This window comes from Atta colombica, unplaced genomic scaffold (genome assembly GCF_001594045.1).
Source record: "Atta colombica isolate Treedump-2 unplaced genomic scaffold, Acol1.0 scaffold188, whole genome shotgun sequence".
Classification (NCBI taxonomy): Eukaryota; Metazoa; Arthropoda; class Insecta; order Hymenoptera; family Formicidae; genus Atta; species Atta colombica.
The window spans coordinates 289,207-309,789 of NW_017259280.1; the positions used below are offsets into that span (position 1 = coordinate 289,207).

Consider the following 20,583-nt stretch of genomic DNA (forward strand, 5'->3'; position numbering starts at 1 on the left):
AATTTATCGGTTTTCTAGTAAGACATCGAATAAAGATTAATTTAAAGTTCATGACCATATAGTATTACTCGACAACATATGCTGGCTATTGTTTATCTAAGACAATCAGTATCCTTTTTTTCCTTCAGTTACAAGGAAAAGAAAAATTTTGATGAATTGATTCTTTTATACACTATGCATTACATGTTATGTGAAAATCTGTGCTATGACTATTATGTTCATGCTTACATTTTGTTTACACGACCCGATTTTTGCCGAAGTTATACTATTGATATGTTAAGCCTATACATAATATAAGAAGTATTAGGAACAGCAATAAATATTAAGATTTCAACTTATCTGATATCAGTTACTTCGTAATACGCAGTTTCTAATATAGATTGAAATCTTGATATTCCTGCTTCTAATATTGTGCGCAGAGCCTTATAACAACATTATAATATACATACATTCATCCAAATACTGTTGTACAGACCTGAAATCTGCCATACGTATATATTATGGCAGATTTCGGGTCTGTACATTGAAATGTACATACAACCAGTTATTAAAAGATAATAATACTTTTTCTTCTATGTATTTCAGAATTCCGATTGCTCACCGAGTAAATGATTGCGTTCAGATTCAACAGTCTTGCGACCGTTTTATTATTCGTCGCGCTGATTAATCCAATCAGCGTGACGAATCATAAAACAGTTGCAAAATTCAAAGAAAAAGTGTTAAAACCTTTTAGTGACCGATTGTATGTACATTTCGATGTACAGATTCAAAATCTGCCATAACATATAATATATGGATGGCAGATTTCGAGTTTGTACAATCCAATGTACATTAAACATAGTATAAATATGTAGTATAAATAATCATAAGTTTATTAGTCGTAGCATACACTTTTACATAACACATAATGCATAGTGTTAAAAGAATCAATTAATCAAAATTTTTCTTTTCCTTGTAACGGAAGGAAAAAAAAAACGTACTGATTATCTTAAGATAAACAGTAGTCAATATATGATGTCGAGCAATAATACATAGTCGAGGATTGTAAATTGTTTTTTATGCAATGTCTTACTGGGAAACAGACAAACCGAACGTAAAAATATTTTCTCGCTTCTTGCTATCGAAGAAAAATTGTTACAAACCTTTTGGTGGCTGTATGTACATTTCGATGTACAGGTACGAAATCATACGTATACGTAATATATATGTATGGTGGATTCCGAATCTGTGCAATCCAATATATACATTATATAGACCCAAAATTTGCTATAAAAAATGGCAGATAAGTGATATATTAGGACTCCGGATGAAGGATCCCATTAAAAAAATCTAATATGCCGTTAGCAAAACCTCCAGGATAAAAATTTGCTATTAGACATTCCATTATCCGTGTATATCTAAAGATACAGTATATATTGGAAGTACAAATTAGTTCGATCCGTTTTTTTGTGCATTTATTTCAAAATAAAATAAATGAACAGATTAAAGTATTGTCCATCGCTGCTTACTACTTTTTCCCATCTCTCAGGCAATTTTCGAATTCCATCTCGAAAAAATGACTCGTCTTTGGAGGTGATCCAATTTTGGAGCCAATTTTCGATTTCTGCGAAAGAAGTGAACCGGTGACTTGCTGCATCTTTCAATCAATAATCAGAAGGAGCAATGTCCGGAGAATACAGCAGGTGCGGTAAAATATTTCCAAATATTTTTTTACGACTTTAGCGACATGAGGCCGAGCGTTGTCAGCGTTGAAGAAAAATATCTTTATCATGTCTTTGCTCGTATTTCGGCCGTTTTTCTCGCAATGCACGGCTCAAACGGATCAATTGTAGCCGATACCGATCGCCCGTAATGGAATCGCCAGGTTTCAGCAGCTCATAGTAAATAAGACTCTTTTGATCCCATCAGATGCAGAGCATGATCTTCGAACCATGAATGTTCGTGGTATTGATGTTGAGATCGATGGAAACGATTGATCGGGCGTAATATTTTTTCTTCTTGGGGTTGTAGAATATTCACTTCTCATCTCCAGTCACAATCCGATACAAAAAACTTTTTCTCTGTTGTCTTTAGCTGTTCGCAAGTGAAAAATCGCAAGTGAAAAATTTCAATTTCGTCTCTCGGTTTCAGTTCATAAAGTACCCAATTTCCTTGTTTTTGAATCATTCCCATGACTCTCAATCGTACAGAAACGGCTTGTTGAGTTACCCCCAATGATTCTGAAAGCTCCTCTTGCGTTTGACTCTGATCTTCTTCGAGTAATGCCTCTAATTCTTTGTCTTCGAATTTTTTTGGCTGTCCAGAGCGAGGCTTGTCTTCAATGCTGAAATCTTCATCCTCGAAACCATTCCCTATATGATTTATTAGTTGGAACAGTGTCACCATAAACTTCGACAAGCATTCGATGGGCTTCGATGAGCCCACTTTTCTTCCAATTAAAGCAGAAAATCAAAACCTTCCGCAAATGCTGCTTGATTAACACAAAATTCGACATTTCAAACACAGTAAAAATCAAGGTTTTTGTATGAAACTCAAAGCGATATAAACTTAGAATATTATTAGCAGATGTTTAACCTCTCTGAAACTGCCAAAATCAGCTATCACTATGAACCATTCACAACAGCTGGAGCAATCTTTAGGGAAACGGACCAAACTAATTTGTACTCCCAATATATATGTATGAAAAATTCCAAGATGTCCTGGAATCTGGAAAATGTATTATGGTACATTTCGGGTCTGTACATTGAAATATGCATATAACCGAGCACTAAAAGGTTGTAACACTTTTTCTTCGATGCATTTCGGAATTCCGATTGCTCACCGAGTAATTGGTTGCATTCAACAGACTTAATAGTTTTGCAACCGTTTTATTATTCGTCGCGCTGATGAATTCAATCAGCCTGACGTATCATAAAATAGTTGCAAAATTCATCGAAGAAAAAGTGTTAAAACTTTTTAGTGACCGATTGTATTATATATGTACATTTCAATATACAGACCGATCTAAAATCTGTCATAATATGCGTATTCGGGACATTCCGAGTTTGTATAAGCAAATGTATATACATTTGAACGTACATTTAAATATACAGAATTTGCCATTGTGTTCATATGGCAGATTCCAAGACTTCTAGGACCTGCCTTAGGGCATAAAATTTTTCCAGGACAATCCTGGAAAATGCCAAATGTCCTGGAATACAATTTGAAAAAAGTCTCGAAAACTGCCGCTGGACATACATATATATAGAATAGGATCGGGTATTACGTTGTAGATAATATGAACATCTTTTTATTTCTGTAATGATAATAGTAGTGCCAACTGTAAAAAGATGCATCTGTCTTTGCGACATTCCAATGCTGCGAAGTTTGAGCTAAATTTATGTACTTCGGATATTTAATAAGTAGATATGTTATTTATATTAAATAAGTAGATATGTTATTTTTTTATTTCTTATGTTTTTTTCTCTAATTTTATTTTATGACCTGTCTACATTGAGATAAGATATTTTAACAAACATTGTATATATTTTTAGCAGTGGTGGACTTTCTTAGAGTTTGGTAATAGCTATTAAATGTATGATGAAATAATATTCATAAAATGTTTGGTTAATATAACAAAAAATAATGTTACTTTTACAAATATTTAATAAGTATTACTAACTAAACTGTTACCATTTGGCAATATTTATTAAATATTTGTAAATGTAATATATTATTTTTTAATTATATTAATCAAACGATTTTGGCATTTGTTCTAATAAAATGTTATGTATATGTTCAATCTTTCATTTCTGCATAATTTTTTATATAAAATTTCTTGTGCTCATATTATTTCTAAAAATGCTCATATTATCTACTCAGAGGGTAATATGAGCACTAGGCAGGTAATAAGAATACTATTTCAATATTTGCATTAAAATAATCAATACTAAGATACATAAAACATCAATAAATCTTTCAAATGGTATGCATAAGATTTTTTATTTTTCAGTACATGCTAAATATATTAAAATGTTTCCTTAAGGTACTCATAATACCTGGTCCTATCCTATACATATACTCAGCCAAATTTGAAGACAGATTTTTAGCAGTCTGCTACCAATTTCTGATTGCAGAAAGGCAACAAATTGTACAGAGTTTATACTATTAGACAATGTCAGTAAACTGCTGTCAAAAATGTGACATGCTACGCCAGCAAATTGATAACAGAAACTGAACAGACCTGAAAACAGATTGCGACTAGAAACCGAACAGAGCCTGCTGGTATAACTCGATAGCAGATTGACAGCAGAAACCGAGCAAGATCTGCCATTTTTATATACGGCCTCGCCACGAGATGGACTTGCTTCTCATAAGAAGAAAACGTCCAGGAATCCTATAAGCATTGGCGTATGTAAATCGAACAGATAAATCTCCTAGAGATTCCCAAGCTCTTTCGTAATGTACTTTCTAAATATCTTTTTTTTTATTATTTTATAATTTTCTCATGTGTATTTTGAAATGTGAAGCTAATCAATAATATTTTAGCACAGTTAATCAATAATATTTTAAAACTGTATTAATTGTTTCCAGTTTTCATATAGTATATATAAATATATAATTATATATAACCGTTTATATATATGTACGCAAAATTTTTTATAAGAAACTAGATCGATTTAAATGAAAATGATCTTGCTCGATTTCTCCTCGCAATCTGCTATCAGATTCTGTCAGCAGATTCGGTTTGATTTCTGCTGCCAGTCTGTTTGTATAGAATGTTCTGTCGGCAGAACAGGAGCAGAATGCGACATCAGTTGTGGTCAGTCTGCTATTCTTTGAACATCTGATTAAATCTGCTATCAGTCTGTCGACATCCTGCTAACATTTTGCTATACGGATATATATAGGTTCATATCTTTTTTCCTATCTAGAGCTATTTGATTCTCCATATAAAGCAGAGAAATAATAACTAACTTTGACTATTAATAACTTTTTAACGAAGATCGCCAACTAAAATCTGTCGGAAGTCATTCAGGGTTATAATATAGGTAGTAATTATTTAATTCCGGGGACTCAACTCCGATGATCTGGACCTTGACAACATATATTAATTAAATAATGACTATCTATAAATATTTATACCTATAAATACTAAATACCTATAAATACTATTATATCTGTAAATACTAAATTGGATTAATTTTAGATAGTATCCTAAAAAGAAAAATCAAATATCAGAAAATGTCTACCCAGTGATGTATATGCCGAAATTAAACTATTTATTTTTATTTCTTAATCATTAACAATTTATTGTATTAAATGAGACGTATAAGGTTTCAAACGATGCAGAAAAGTAAGAAATATATGTTAAAAAAGAAAAGAAAAATTCTCTAGATCTATATTTTTGTGAAAAGTTTTTTGTAGAAATACGTTTTAAAAATCAATGTTGATAATGTAATGATTGATAATGTAATGTAAGAGAGCTCAAATATTTAACGGATTCCCGTTGTCCGATTGAGCTGAAATTTAACAGGAATTATTTTTTTGCGGATTGGAACCATTTTGAAGGGTGCCGCGACAAAAATTCGAAAAAAATCATTTTTTTTTTCAAGAGAAAGATGAACCATCCTAATATGTACATATATACAATACATTTTACAAAAAAAACTTTTTTGTCTTCAAATATGTTTATCCTACTATGATGTTGAGAAAATATGAAATCTTTGTATATTTCAGATTAATAAATAATACAGATTAATAAATAATACTCGATAAAAGAGAGTATGGGTGAAAAGACGTTCAACCTTACGTGGAACAATCATCTGGCGAATCTGTCGGGTTTATTCGAAACTCTTTACAAAAGTGGCTCCTTGACGGACGCGACTTTGGCTTGCCAGGGTGGCATGTTAAGAGCCCACAGGTTGGTGCTAGCAGCGTGCAGCCCTTATTTCGAAAGGGTCTTTAAGGAACATTACGGAGAGCAACCCATTCTCATTTTAAAAGGTATACATTGGTTATGCTTCGACGATATATTGATAACGTTTTTTTAAATAGATATTAAGAAGAAATAGATATTAAATAGATATTAAGATTTAAAGAAGGAGTTTGTGTTTTTTTTTAATGTTAGATATTTTATCTGAAAGAAAGAAAGAAAGATAGAGAAAGTGTTGTAAGTGTTGCATAATAGTGAAATCTTTTCATGAAAGTTGGATTTCATAAAAACTTGCGATTCAGCGGGCATAAGGAGGCAAGCTTCTATTCTTTTATAAAAAAAGCTGTAGCCTTCTGTAAAACTTCTTTGGAGGCTTACCTATTACTTTTTCTGAGGTATAGTGGTATATATTACGCGAAAATAAACTTTGGAAATCATACAAGAGAGAAAAAGAGAATTTTGTCCCTATATTTACTTCGAAATCTTTCTATTTTGAAGTGTCTATCATCTTTTTGAAAACTTACAATTTTAAGGAAATTGAAATGTATCTGACATACTACATTTTTACCGCCTAGGTGTCGCTGTTGAGGAAATGGAATGTCTTTTGGATTTCATGTACAAAGGATCCATTGATGTAGCAGAGGAGCACCTTCCCTCGTTGATAAAAACTGCCACCGATTTGGAAATACGTGGTCTCTCTGGGGAATCGAAAAACCAAGAGAGTAACTGTAACCTCTATACCAGGGTTGAGACGCGAATGCAACGATGCCATATTGAAACTAGAGTGCACACTACCGAATACATTAAAGAACCATCAGTGATTCCTTTTCTACCAAAACACTCGACCATCGATGCGATGGAGGATCACATTAAAGTGGAGGACATCGAAGTGGAAGATGATCCGATGGTGATTGATGGGCATGAGGACAGCTTCGATGAGTTTCCGCGATCCACGGAAACGCAAATTGTAAACTCAAAGGATATGCGATTTAATTTATTTTGAGAGATTTAATTTGGATCTGTTGATCTCAATTTTTTCTGTCATGGGGATCTATATATGGGTACATACACATGATGTAAGAAAATAAGGTGTACACTCACTGACTAAAATGGCAACAGATTTTTTTCTATGGTTTTCGGAATGCCTACTCACTGAACAATTGGTCCTTACTTACAAATCCGTAAGTAAGAATCAATCGCTCAGTGAGACTGCATTCCGAAACTCATTTAAAAGAAAGTGTTGCAACCTTTTAATCGGTAAGTGTATCATTCCTGAGGATGCACAGTAAGAGAGTGAATTTTGGGCAAAATTTGATTGGCTATTTCAATATGCCAGCGTTATTATACGCAGGAAAGTACATAGAGGATAAAATTTGATTGGTTATTTCCAGTATTGCCATTATGCGCAATGATACACCTTATATTTTTACATCATGAATTTATGGTTGTGGTTAGAACCAGGTTTGCAACATTTTTTTTTATGAGTTTCGGAACATAGAAATATAGCAAACTTCTGCATCTAGTGCAATGAGAGTTAGAGTGAAATCGGTACATAATAGGACTGCGAAATGCTGGAATAGAGAATTTTATCGAAGCTACTAATTAGCAATTTTCCATTACAAGTTTTGTGTGCTATGTTCACATGATGCATCAAAGATGCATCCGGGAAAAATATAATTTAAAAACTACTAACTTTATGTTAATAATTTGCTTATTAAAACAAAATATATTATAATTTCTCAAATTGTAAAAATAATTATCACTGTTGTAGTATTTAATATTTTATAATTAATATTTACAATTTCATAACAATTTTTTGAAGTGTTTTAACGCATTTACTATCATTTTTCCGCATTATATTAACAGAACATATTAACAGAACATATTATATACGTGCTGAAGTTGCACGTAATGCGTCATTTTGTTTTTTGATCTTGATATCTATATTCATGCACTTAGATTTTTGTCATTTTGCTTCAATCGTCTCAACATTATGCGATTCCATCATATCAATCAGCATTAAATGATTTTAACCTCTCAAAATATGACGATTTATTACAAAAACCCTGTTTAGATGACTTTAGTATAACGTATTCTCTACCTTGCTGCAAATTCTTATGGAGAATTTTCCTATGGATTTGCCTCATGGATACCCATGGTAAATTCAACTAGTCATGCCCCATGGAAGGAGGCTCCTATTCTTATTGTAAATTCCCTTAGGTTTTTTCATGGGTTCCTATAGAGAACTATAAGATTTTGTAGGAGCTTATATAGATACTTATAAGATTACGCAGCATGTATATGTAGGATAACATAAGAAATTTTTCTATAAGATTTTACATAAGAACTTGTGGCATGAAAAGTTCATGAAAAGAGGCTTCTGTAGGATGCTATAGGAAAAAGAATGATGTGTTCGTTAATGCAATCAGACCTAAATGTTATAAGATGTCCCGTATTAGGGATTATTTTCATGTGCAGATAAAGTAGACTAAACTGAGTTGAAAAATCCTGTATCATTTTGCAATTTTCACAGTTTTCAATAGTTAGTTTCTAAAGATTGCCGAATAAGCGAGTAAAATCGACACATAAGACAACTTTAAGATATTTTTCAGAGTTCTTTATGACATATTTTAAAGATGTTTTCAAAGAACTCTTAAAAATATCTTAAAATTGTCTCATGCGTTGATTTTAAACATTCTGCTCATTGAGTAATAATTGCGAAAATTGCAAATAACTCCAAAACTGAAAGTTACGTGATAAACAAGGTGTGTTTGGTGATTCAAAAAAGTCATGAGTAGTCATAGTATATTTTCCTTATGGCAGTCAGGATTTTTTTCTCGACGTGGAACATACTTCGTTTATTAACTATTATCATGGCTTCCAGTTTTTAGGAGTTACGAATTATTCTCTCAAATTGATATAGGTATCCATAGGAATGTGGAAAAGATGCCTCATGGGAACTAAAAGTCTATAGGATACTACACTTCGACGTATAGAAATATATAAGTGTACATAGGACAGAGGAGATGTATATATATCATCCTATGATAGACATTTTTAATTCTCATGGGGCATCTTATCTTTATCTTACATACGCTTATGTATTACTGTACATCAAACTGATATTCTATAGACTTTTTAGTTCTCATGAGGCATTTGTCCATATTCCTATGGATACCTATATTAATTTATTTGCATTCCTATGAATGCTTACCTATGTATGCCGCGCAAATTTTATAGGTAACTACATAAGCTCCTGTAGAATCTTATAGTTCTCTATAGGAATTCATAGGAACTCATTGCAGCAGAGTATTTCGCAGTTCTATTAAAAGTTCTATTAAAAAAAATAGACATATACATGTGTGTGAATTCAATGTTGTAATATATAATTTTATTTTCTAAAATTATTATCGATAAATCCTAGAATTTTTGATTACTAAAAAAATTGAATCGCTCGATTAATTTTGATAATAATAATAATAACATTGAAATTGAATTAAGGTAACTCTGGTATTCTGCCGAAAATTCTTGCATGAAATTTTCATATAAGATTAATCTCATGAAATTGGCATATTAAAGTTCTTCTGTGCTACTATATGATCTCATAAGTTTTTATATGTTTTATAATAGCATATTATATGTTTAAAGAAAATATAGGATATTATATGATTTTATAATATGTCGCAAGAACTCATAGGAATTAGTTGTCATGTAAGATCTTATACATGAAATTGACATTTAAGGTATTATGTTTTTACATGATCTCATAAATTCTTAGGTTCTTACATATATTAGATGTACAACTTTGCTTCCGCCGTTTTCTTATAGATGGCTTTAGCGATAAGTGGTGGTCGAAATAAATAGATCATAGACGTCATACAATAAACTTGGGCATCTGTCAACATAACCCCATAGAAACATTAGTTGATTTATGTCTGCATCATAAAGTTATTCTCGAAAATGTCAGTTTACGAGCCAAATTCTCGTCATTTGCGGAAGGTTTTAATTTTTTGCTTCAATATGAAGAAATGCGGCTGAGGGTCATCGAATGCTTTCAAATATTTATGGTGAGGCCGCTATTAGTGAAAGAACGTGTCCTGAGTGATTTCAACGCTTCAAGTGATTTTGATCCAAGGTCATGCTCTGTATTTGGTGGGACCAGCTCGGCGTAGTGTATTATGAACTGTTAAAACCGACTGAAACAATCACAGGCGATCGGTATCGAACGCAATTGATGCGTTTGAGCCGAACATTGAAAGACAAACTGCCGCAATACAACGAGAGACACGATAAAGTGATTTTGCAGCATGACAATGCTCGACCCCATGTTGCGAAAGTGGTCAAGACATACTTGGAAACGTTGAAATGGGAAGTCCTACCCCACTCGCCGTATTCTCCAGACGTTGCTCCCTCTGACTATCACTTGTTTCGATCAATGGCACACGGCCTGGCTGACCAGCACTTCCAGTCTTATGAAGAAGTAAAAAATTGGATCGATTCGTGGATAGCCTCAAAAGATGACCAGTTTTTTCGACGCGGGATTCGTACGCTATCCGAAAGAGAAAGTAATGGCCAGCGATGGACAATACTTTGAATCATAAATGTATAACCAGTTTTTTACAATAAAGCTTCGAATTTCGGAAAAAAACGGCGGAAACAAAGTTGTACACCTAATATTTATACGTTTACTATCCAATCTGACAAGTCATATAATGATAACATTTTTAAACATTATTTATTAAAATTCTACAACTATTAAAATTCTACTTCTTTTCCTCTTGCATTTACGTTATTTGGACCAACGTTGTTAACGGCAGTATTTCTCCAACAGAAAAAAAAAATTGAGAAGACTCGTTCATTAAGCAATCGTTGAGGAATTATCAGGATGAATTGTGTTTAAAAATCTTTAAAAATCTGTGTTATTATAATAATTCGTTGCAAATAATGGGAAGTCAGTCGAAACGTCCGAAAATGGAAAATTATTGTTTACACGTTTGAATTACAGAATATATATAGTTTATTATAACACATTTTTAACCGCGCAGTTTACTCTCATTTGCCTGTTTATTGAATTAAAAATTTTAAAGTTCTAATAGCTAAAATTCAATAAAATTGTTAATACGATGTGTTATCTATATAAATAATAATAGGGAAGATATGGCGCATCAAAACAAACCCCTTCCACGCCACTCCTGCCAACATGGGCGTAGTCTGTCTGGAAGGATGGTGGGCTCTGATTAGTCAGAGATGAAGAGATGAGTAATAAATTAATTAAATGGAGCGTTCTTATGATTCGCTCTATAGATGACAAAGATCTGATTGGTCCACTCCATAACCTTTTTCGAGGTGATTGAAGAAGGGAGTGGTAGAGGATCTCTGACAAAGTGGAATGCGAAGTCCGGAAAAAGGTGAATGGGAAATTGGGACCGTAGCATTTTTTGTGGGGAAGGGGCAAGACACGAACAGTGGACATGAATAGCAAATAGTTTTATGAGGGTCATTTTTTGTTGCACGACCCTGTGTCTCCGACATCTTAATGAAAGTTTTTTTTTAATATTTATGATCCTTTACGAAAATTTTCAAGATTAGGAGACTATTACTTGAAAGAAAGGAGAGATAAAACAGGAACGAACATGTTCAACTGACGCAACGTTTTCCATGTGCTGATTCGTTATATATATATATATATTTTTAATTCTTTCTAAATTTTAGTATTTAAACAAAGTAAATTTAAGTATTTAAACAAAAATGAATAACAGAAATGCTAAGAGCTAAATTTTTCAGAATATTTAAATTCTTAAAAACACATATGTTTCGACCTATTTGTCAGGTCATCCTCAGTGTACATGATGTCGATTAATGCAAATTTAATAAAAATCATAAAACGGTTAAATACAATTTCTGCAAATTATAGTTACGTAAAGTGATAAACCTATTTCTTCATATCTATTTTCAGTCGCAACAATGCAATGCTTTCAGTCTTGTCATCTTCGTAGTTATATTCTTCTAGTACATCGGTCGCAATTTGTCCGTAATGATAATACAATAAAACATGTAGAATCATTCCGTAAAATTGTGCAAATACACATTTTGTTATCAAATTAATAGATTATTAAACTGACAAAAAATTAAACTGACAATGAAAATGGTCGTTATCCCTTACGAAAAAAATTTCTCAATTTATTATGTTAACACTCAAATTTATTATCAAAGGGTGTTGATCGTCAATTGGATTGTCAGTTAAGAGTGACCATAAATATTCGGTGTTGCCTTGGTGTAAACACTCAATATTAAGTGTCAGTTAAGCGTTGAGCTTAATGTTGAATGTCAGTTGGGTGTGACCATGAAACTCGGTGAAGTTTGGTGTATACACTATACATCGAATTTGATGGTAACACCCAATCGTGTTTACTCTTGACACTTAATAGATGAATGTAAATCTTAAACGGCTTAATAACTTTTGAGTGTCATGTTCAAAATTAAATGTAAGTATCATTTTAATGTTAATCTTTATGATTGAGATTTAATGCTGAAATGTTGAATATAGATACGCAAATTCATTTATGAAAAAAATATATTTGAATACTATAAGCAAAACATCTTTTTGACAAACTTTATCTAGGCTGTGTTCGAAACATTATCCGAATGTCTCGATGTATTATTTATTCTTGTTGTTCAATGTGAAACAAGGATAATATAAAACACAGGGACATTCAGATGATGTTTTTAAACGTAACCTAAATAAAGTTTGTCAAAAAGAAATTTCACGCAATCCTAAAGATGTTGAAGCCCAAGATATTGAGATATCACAATTATATAACTAACATTCAGTTCTTGGATCATCGAAGCAGCAGTTCCCATACGATTGTAGTGGTCACTGTTGGATGGGTGACCGTTTAGAAAAATTAGAAAATTAATTTCTAAATGAGAGAGAGAGAGAGAGAGAGAGCGTTAAAATTTTGTCGCGTATTTCGGAAAATGTTGCAAATTAATATTATTTTTGGAATAAAACAGATTTAATTAATTTTATATAATAAAGCCATTTATTTTGATAGTTTTCTTTGGACCAATTTAACCTTAAATTGAGTCTAACCCTCAGATCTAAAATTATCTCAAATTTGAATATTTTTTTAAATGTTTACCACCCAAATTTGAACGTTCTTTTTGAGTGTTTAACGCCTAAAATTGAGGGTTTTTTTACGTAAGAGATATTCTATTTAGGTAATTCAGGTTTAGATAATGTATATTAAATATTTAACGTATTGTACATTATCTAAACCTGAAATATGAGAAAAAATGTTTATTGTAAATGAAAGCGAAATTAAGAGTAAAAAATAGACGAAATTTACAAGTCTAAATCGTTTATCTTTTAAAAGAAAGAGATATTACATGAAATAGTTATTTTAATTTTTTTTTAAAAGAGTACACATAGATTGAATATGACGGAATATAGCATGAGAATTTACAAATTTATGTTTATAATGAAGAAAAATTTTATGAAATAACTGTACGATTATTCAGTCATTGCGTTTATAATCAGACTAAGAAACTGGCTAAAATTATAACCATTACACATAAAAGCAATATTGTCCATAAGTTTGAGAAAGCATTCCTTGAAGCGTCATCGTGTTCCAGTGATACATGGTGGAATTTCAGCGAAGTCGTAAGAGGAATCTTCAGTCCAAGAGCGGCATGCCGTAGTTATCAAAATACGTTCCTGTCGATGTAGAAACCCAGTGTTGGCCAACTCGATCATGTTCATCCGTTAGCGATAATGGCAGTCGACCTCATCCACACCCTCGGCAATCGATCGGCAAGATAGACCCCTGCATGTCGGACACTGAGATGGTATAATGCGTTTAAAACTTCCAGTGAATTCATTTCTCGGCGTAGGTGAGCGTGAGAGAGGAAATGTATGTAAATTAAAAATTTACCTCTTTTGCTGTCGTGTATTTTGTTTAGATGTGGAGTTCTAATACATACTCGACATTTGCGAGACGTTTTATCTTTCTATCAAATCAAATTTCGGAAAATCTTTTTTCTCCTCGGTTGTCGCTTGTCGTCCTCGCTTTGATTCGCCTTTTCTGTCGTGATATTTTTCCTTCACGCTTCAATGTTGCAGATTTTGTATTTCTGATTTTTAAATTGAATTGAAAATTATTCGCTGTCTATTTTTTCGCTTTCGATGTCGCTCTCACTTCAGTTTTATGAGGGAACGCTAGCGTAGCTCGAATTGTTGCTATTTCGTATAGCTAGCCAATTTTTCAATTTGTAAGCGTTGCTTAAGGCGCAATATGATTCGACGTTGATTGATGAAATCCGTAGTGCGCTGTCCACAACCTTCGAAATCTGGCAAATTTCTGAAAGAGAAATTCTTTCTGGGTTATATATATTTCTAAAAAGTAGATTACTTAGATAATGTCCCTTCTCTTATTTTCTACTATAGATGTAGCGTGCATGTCGTGTAATGTCTCGCGGATGTATTGTAAAGTATTTAGAATTAACTCCTCGAATCATTCGATTTCATGATAAGCCAGTTGTTTTCTCGTCTTACTCTTTCGGATAAATGGGTAAGGTGGCATTATAATTTACTGTCCGGTGATCGTCGCATTAATCACAAGAACAGCAATTTCTTTCGGAATACAGTTTTCTTCGGCATCGCGCATACTTTGTATGTCGATGACTATATCCATTATGATATTTGAATTTTTGCTACTCTTTTTTTACATCACGAAACGTTGGCGTCGATGTCACGAGTAAGATTGAAACTTTTTTCGTCATTTTGCGTACAATTAAATGAAAAAAAAATGTGTAGTGAAATGTGAAAAAAAAATGTGTAGGGGAAATAATTTTCTTTTGAAAGCCATAAAACTAACCAGAAAAATCAACAATAACTTGATGTGAAGAGTCGGTTTCTAAAACGTTATCAAACTCGATATAGACAATTAATAGTCACAGAAAGAGCTTTTTCGAATCTCATTTCTAATCGTAAGCTTCTTTCACGAGATTCCTCTTGCCTTTGATAGCAAGCTGACGTCAAAATGATGTTTGCTACCTGGGGCGCAATTAGTGGATCTAGAACAAGATCGAAAGCGAAAAGAGTGTAGCCGTTGGCGTAATCGTTTCTATTTAGAAACTATATAGAATTACTCGTTCAGAAAGTGAATGCCGATTTCCGAAAATAATGTATGATAAGCTTCATCGTAAAGCGACTCGTCTTTCGAAAAATTTGATTGTAACGATCTACTGGGAATTTGCATGCCTTTAGCATACAGTGAAAAGAAATTTATTCCGTAATTTTTTAAATTAAACGAATTTCTATCGCTCGAGTTAAACGCCTATTAATAATAGTCGACAAAGCCGACTATTATTCGTTTCGGCTGTACTGCATTGTCTATTGATTCCCCCACGTCGGCATATATCTTGAATGTTTTAATTTTGACTCTCGTAAGAGGATTCTTGGCGATAGTTTTATTCAATATTTTAGCGTGTACATCCGAGCTTATTTTTGCTCTTCGTACAACTGGCATCGAGAATGTGTATTTTTGATATCGTTTTACTTTCCATAAGGCAAAATGAATCTTTCGAACGTACGAATCCCATTCTAACTTTCATTCTGTTATCTAAAAATTTATCTTGATTGAAAACATCGAAGTGAAGGTGGCCTACGAGATCTAGCATGTGATTTCCCTGAATGTATTGCGCGCGTCTCTGGAGCGCCGTATTTGGATTTGAGTGTCTAACGTGTCGTCCTTGTAACCGGGGATATCTGCGTCTCATAAGCAGGAGGCTAAATGGGAAGTTTTTGCGGGTGAATCATACTTTAATAATGCCTCGATGTACGGTAAGCGTAAGCGTTGTTTGGTGGCGACACGAGTTTTTAATTGAAATATACGTCGATTTGGTTGAACATAGAATGCAGTAAATGATTTATGGGTCTTTTATGACGTCGTCGGGTGCGACAGATGTGCTCTCTCCGTGTTCGCTTTCTACGCGTATACGAAGGCTCAACATGATGTGAGTGAGATCCAGATAATCTTCTCCATGTCTGGGTATGACAAATTCTATGGGTCGCTCGCAAGCGAAGAGATATTACAGATTTGTAATAAATTCTAGCTCTCAATGCTGATTAGGAAGCAAAGAGAAAAAATCGAGCGAAATCATTCGCTCTTTATACACTTATTTGAGTGAGTATGAAGAAACGACATGTTTTTTCTCCAGTGCGCGAATTCTTATCTCAATTAAGAGAATATGTCAGGTATGTCACGTTTCTTGACTCGATGTTTTCTAGCGGATGGTTTTTTTCCTGCAGTATGAATTTTCTTTTTCTTCGTCACTTTTTTGCTCTTATTCCCTGTGATACTTCTCGATAATTTTTTTATTATCCAACGTTTAAGCGCGATACGACTACTGATCTCGATCACTGAGTGGAAACTGAAGTGTTGCGGACTTTGTGAATATTTTATATTCCGACCCCTTCATTCGGAAACTTATTTTTTTTTTGACTTTTCTCTTCAGATTACCCTTCGATTCCGCGAGATTTTTGACCGCTTCCTTCAATAGCTTATTATTTTCGACATTATCTATTACGTTAATTCCCGTGCGTAAAACTTCTTTTTCGATAGCACATGCGTCTTTATTTAGGTAAGGTAGTATTTTTTTTTGATAGTTCACAGAGAAAGCTTCCGATTCCATGTCTGCGTTGGTAAGGAATCGACAAAAATATGTAGAATTCACCTCTGCTACCGATCCGCTGTCCTGCGTATCAAAATACTCCTTATATTCCACTGCTAGTTTCTAACTGAAGACTGTCACTATCGATACGCTCGCATACACGAAAGAAAGAAAGTTATTGCTTATGTGCAACGTCACTATTACTACTCTGAATTTGAATGGAATTTTTTTCCAAGATGATCTATTTCGATCTCTTATATCTAATTTGTTTGTCGCAATGGAATATAATTTGGAAATGAGAAATACTTCATCAAATTTGCATCAAATGCGTAATTATGACTGCGTATCTCGAGCGGAACTATTCTGAGAAGAGGAGTACATACATCACCTCTTATATAAGTCTTACAAATATCACAATAAACGAACATTTTATGGGAATACCGCGCCACAAACTATAAGGTTCGCTACTTTAGTAACCATCTGCAAGTCGATTTCCCGTCTCCTTATTATATACCAGCGAGTAAGAAAAATTTTTTCTTCAGTTTCATCGGAATTAGGCTTACGTATCGCGAGCTTGGAATAAAATGAATACTTATTTATGGAAATTGTTGCTGAGAAATTTAGCATTTGTAGAAGATTATCGGAAAAATTTTTATGATGTAACATTTTGCATGTAGCACTTCTCATCGCAGTTAATAATACTTATGAAGACTTTGCCGTCAGACGATTTGCTGTTCAAAATAAAAATGCGATTCGGCATCTTTACATGCTATTAATCGTATTAATAAGCTCATGGATATTGTTGTAAATTCCATTTGGAAATGCAATTTCTTTTGCTGTAAACGCATTATTTATCCTCTCATCGGGTTTAATATCGACGATTTTGATTATATTTTTGTTACGATGCATGTGTAAAAAGATACAGGGAAATTGAATCTCGTTTATCGCAACCTCCTATTGTCTGTGTAACACTATAGAGTGAGATAATTCTGTAATGAAGTTGTATTATCCGGAAAATGATGCATACTGCTGTTACTCGAAAGTACCAGAAGAAATTGTTCGTCCTCCATTGCGAAAAGAAATTAAACTCGAAGCCGGAATCCAAGTATCAAACTTATTGAGATAACCGCACTATCTAACATCTATCTACTTGCTTATTAGTTTCTTGTTTCCGTCTCTTTATCACGCGACGATAAATTGTTTTTCCTCTAAATTTTTCTCAAATCAAGCTAATTCTTGCTCATAAAAAATACCGTCTATGACTTGGTCTTCTAAATCTTGCAGTTCGCACGTGAGGGTTTCGCCAATCGGGAACACGATAAATTTGAAATATCTCTTCTCCACTTAGTCTGTATCTTTTTTCGAAGATATCTTTCGCTCTATTGACGAACGAGATCTTCAACGCGATATTTAACCTTTCGCATTTGTGTTTTTCGTTTTTCCAATAACGAGCTATATTTTCACGAGCGATACGAGCATTTTTTTTTCGTTACTATCGTAGATACATTCTTGTAGACGAATAACGCGTGTGATTGTAAGCGCGCATAATGTCCTGCAGAACAGCGTCGCATATTTTTATGTTTGAAATAACGTCACATTCGCTTCTCGAGTTTGATTGAAATGCTCGATGATGGCGATTTTGATGTCCAGATTATCCTAAAATGAAGTTTTCTTTAAGAAATTTTTGCATTGATTGCGCGACAAATTCTTTACCCTTATTCGTTTGTAAGTATATTGGAACACGTCCTACGCTTTTTGCTAATGCGCGTTGGAAAGCTTTTATCACGTAGTTACTCGTTTTGTCGCGTAACGATTTTACTCAGACGTATTTACTTAGTACCTTGATAATCACTAAGAATAGGAATAACCGTCATTGTAACTTTTTAGATTTCGAAGTCCGATCAAATTTACCTCCCACATGTCAATGTTTGATATGTTGAATGCAACAATGGAAATTTTCTACGCAATGTCGGTGCAACGTAAATGTATCTTGCGATTCGAACCAGCGTACGACTTCTCCCCATGAGAAATTTGGTTTAACAGCACAAATTAGATTATCCAACGCTGAATAACCTGCATAATGCATCGTATTGGATCGTAGTATAGTTTTTCGAACGCCATCGTTATTTTAGTTTTTTCCAATCGAGTAACCGATTTTTTCCCGTTTGTAAAGATAAGGGAGTATCAATTGTATGAGAAAGAATCAGCGAACTTTCCTCGTCTATTTCTTTGTAATTTTTAATTTTTCTCCTTTTTCGCGCTCTCGATACAATCGGCGTGGAACTCGCGCTTTTGATATAAAAAATGTGGAACTCGCACGAGGTTTGACGCTGTTTGCAGTAGCACTGTGCGTAAACAATAATCTTTTTTTTCTCACCAGTGCAGAAGGTTCAACATATGGAATAGTCGCGTAAACTGATTTCTACCCACTTTCACAGTTTTTCTTTCACGCATCGCGTCATTTGTCAAGTCAGTGATTTTCGAATAATATTCGAATTATCTATAATTATTCGAATAATTATTCGAATAATCTTTCACGACGTTATCATCTATAGTCACGATTTCATGCTCGTCCCAATTAATTTTCAGACACAGCTTTTCGAAACAAATGTTTCATCATTAAGTGTGCATGCTTAAGTGTGCTTATGATAAAATTTCGTTACGTTTTCCACTATTTTTTCAATGCTTTTTATCGCATGATTATGTTTGCTTGAAATTTTGAAATTTTTCGTGATTGGCATTACTGATGGAATGTGCCGGTATATCGGATGTTTGAAAAACGCCATCATTCATCATTGTTTCGTTATGCGGAAACATCTCGTGTAGGGTTGTCTTTTGCATTTTCGTTTTCAATGCGTACGTTTTTCTGTTTTCACGTTTCTTGGATAAATTATCGCCATAATACCTCTCTGTACATTTTCCATCTTTCACTTTCGTCGAGTGGCCAGAATTAAAAATACGACTCATCTCCCCAGCGAGTTGTGTTAGATGTGTTCCGGGAGTTTGCTTTGTATTATTAGTGCTCACGATGTTATCTGAATTTTGCAGTACTGCGATTTCCTTTGACTTTCCGCGAATGATGATTCTCTCGAGATTTTCCGTCGAAATTAAATTTTTTGGCTCTTTAGCATTTTATTCCCACAATTTCGTTCCTTCGATAATTAATGATAATAAAGTTGATAATATATTAGGTGTACAACTTTGCTTCCGCCATTTTTTTTCCGAAATTCGAGGCTTTATTGTAAAAAACTGGTCATCTTTTGAGGCTATCCACGAATCGATCCAATTTTTTACTTCTTCATAAGACCGAAAGTGCTGGTCAGCCAGGGCGTGTGCCATTGACCGAAACAAGTGATAGTCGGAGGGAGCAACGTCTGGAGAATACGGCGGGTGGAGTAAGACTTCCCATTTCAACGTTTCCAAGTATGTCTTGTTCACTTTCGCAACATGGGGTCGAGCATTGTCATGCTGCAAAATCACTTTATCGTGTCTCTCGTTGTATTGCGACCGTTTGTCTTTCAATGCTCAAACGCATCAATTGCGTTCGATACCGATCGCCTGTGATTGTTTCAGTCGGTTTTAACAATTCATAATACTACGCCGAGCTGGTCCCACCAAATACAGAACATGACCTTGGACGTCAAAATCACCGTTCTTGAAGCGTTGAAACCACTCACGACACGTTCTTTCACTAATAAAGGCCTCACCATAAATATTTGAGAGCTTTCGATGAGCCTCAGCCGCAGAGTTCTTCATATTGAAGCAAAAAATTAAAACCTCTCGCAAATGAGAATTTGGCTCGTAAACTGACATTTTCAATCGAGAATAATTTTATGATGCAGACACAAATCGAATTAATGTTTCTATGGGGTTATGTTGACAGATGCCCAAGTTTATTGTATGACGTCTATGATCTATTTATTTCGACCATCACTTACCGCTAAAGCCATCTATAAGAAAACGGCGGAAGCAAAGTTGTACACCTAATATTATTC

General features: G+C 33.8%; 1 protein-coding gene across 1 annotated transcript in view; it reads left to right on the plus strand.

Annotated features, from left to right (window-relative positions):
- The first annotated feature begins 5,765 nt into the window (after positions 1 to 5,765).
- LOC108686646 (zinc finger and BTB domain-containing protein 14-like) overlaps positions 5,766 to 20,583 on the plus strand; it is a 107,836-nt gene continuing 93,018 nt past the window's right edge. The window contains exons 1-2 of the mRNA XM_018192077.1: positions 5,766 to 5,985; positions 6,490 to 6,881. Coding sequence (XP_018047566.1) covers positions 5,766 to 5,985; positions 6,490 to 6,881 — 612 coding nt within the window. The remainder of the gene's footprint in view (positions 5,986 to 6,489; positions 6,882 to 20,583) is intronic.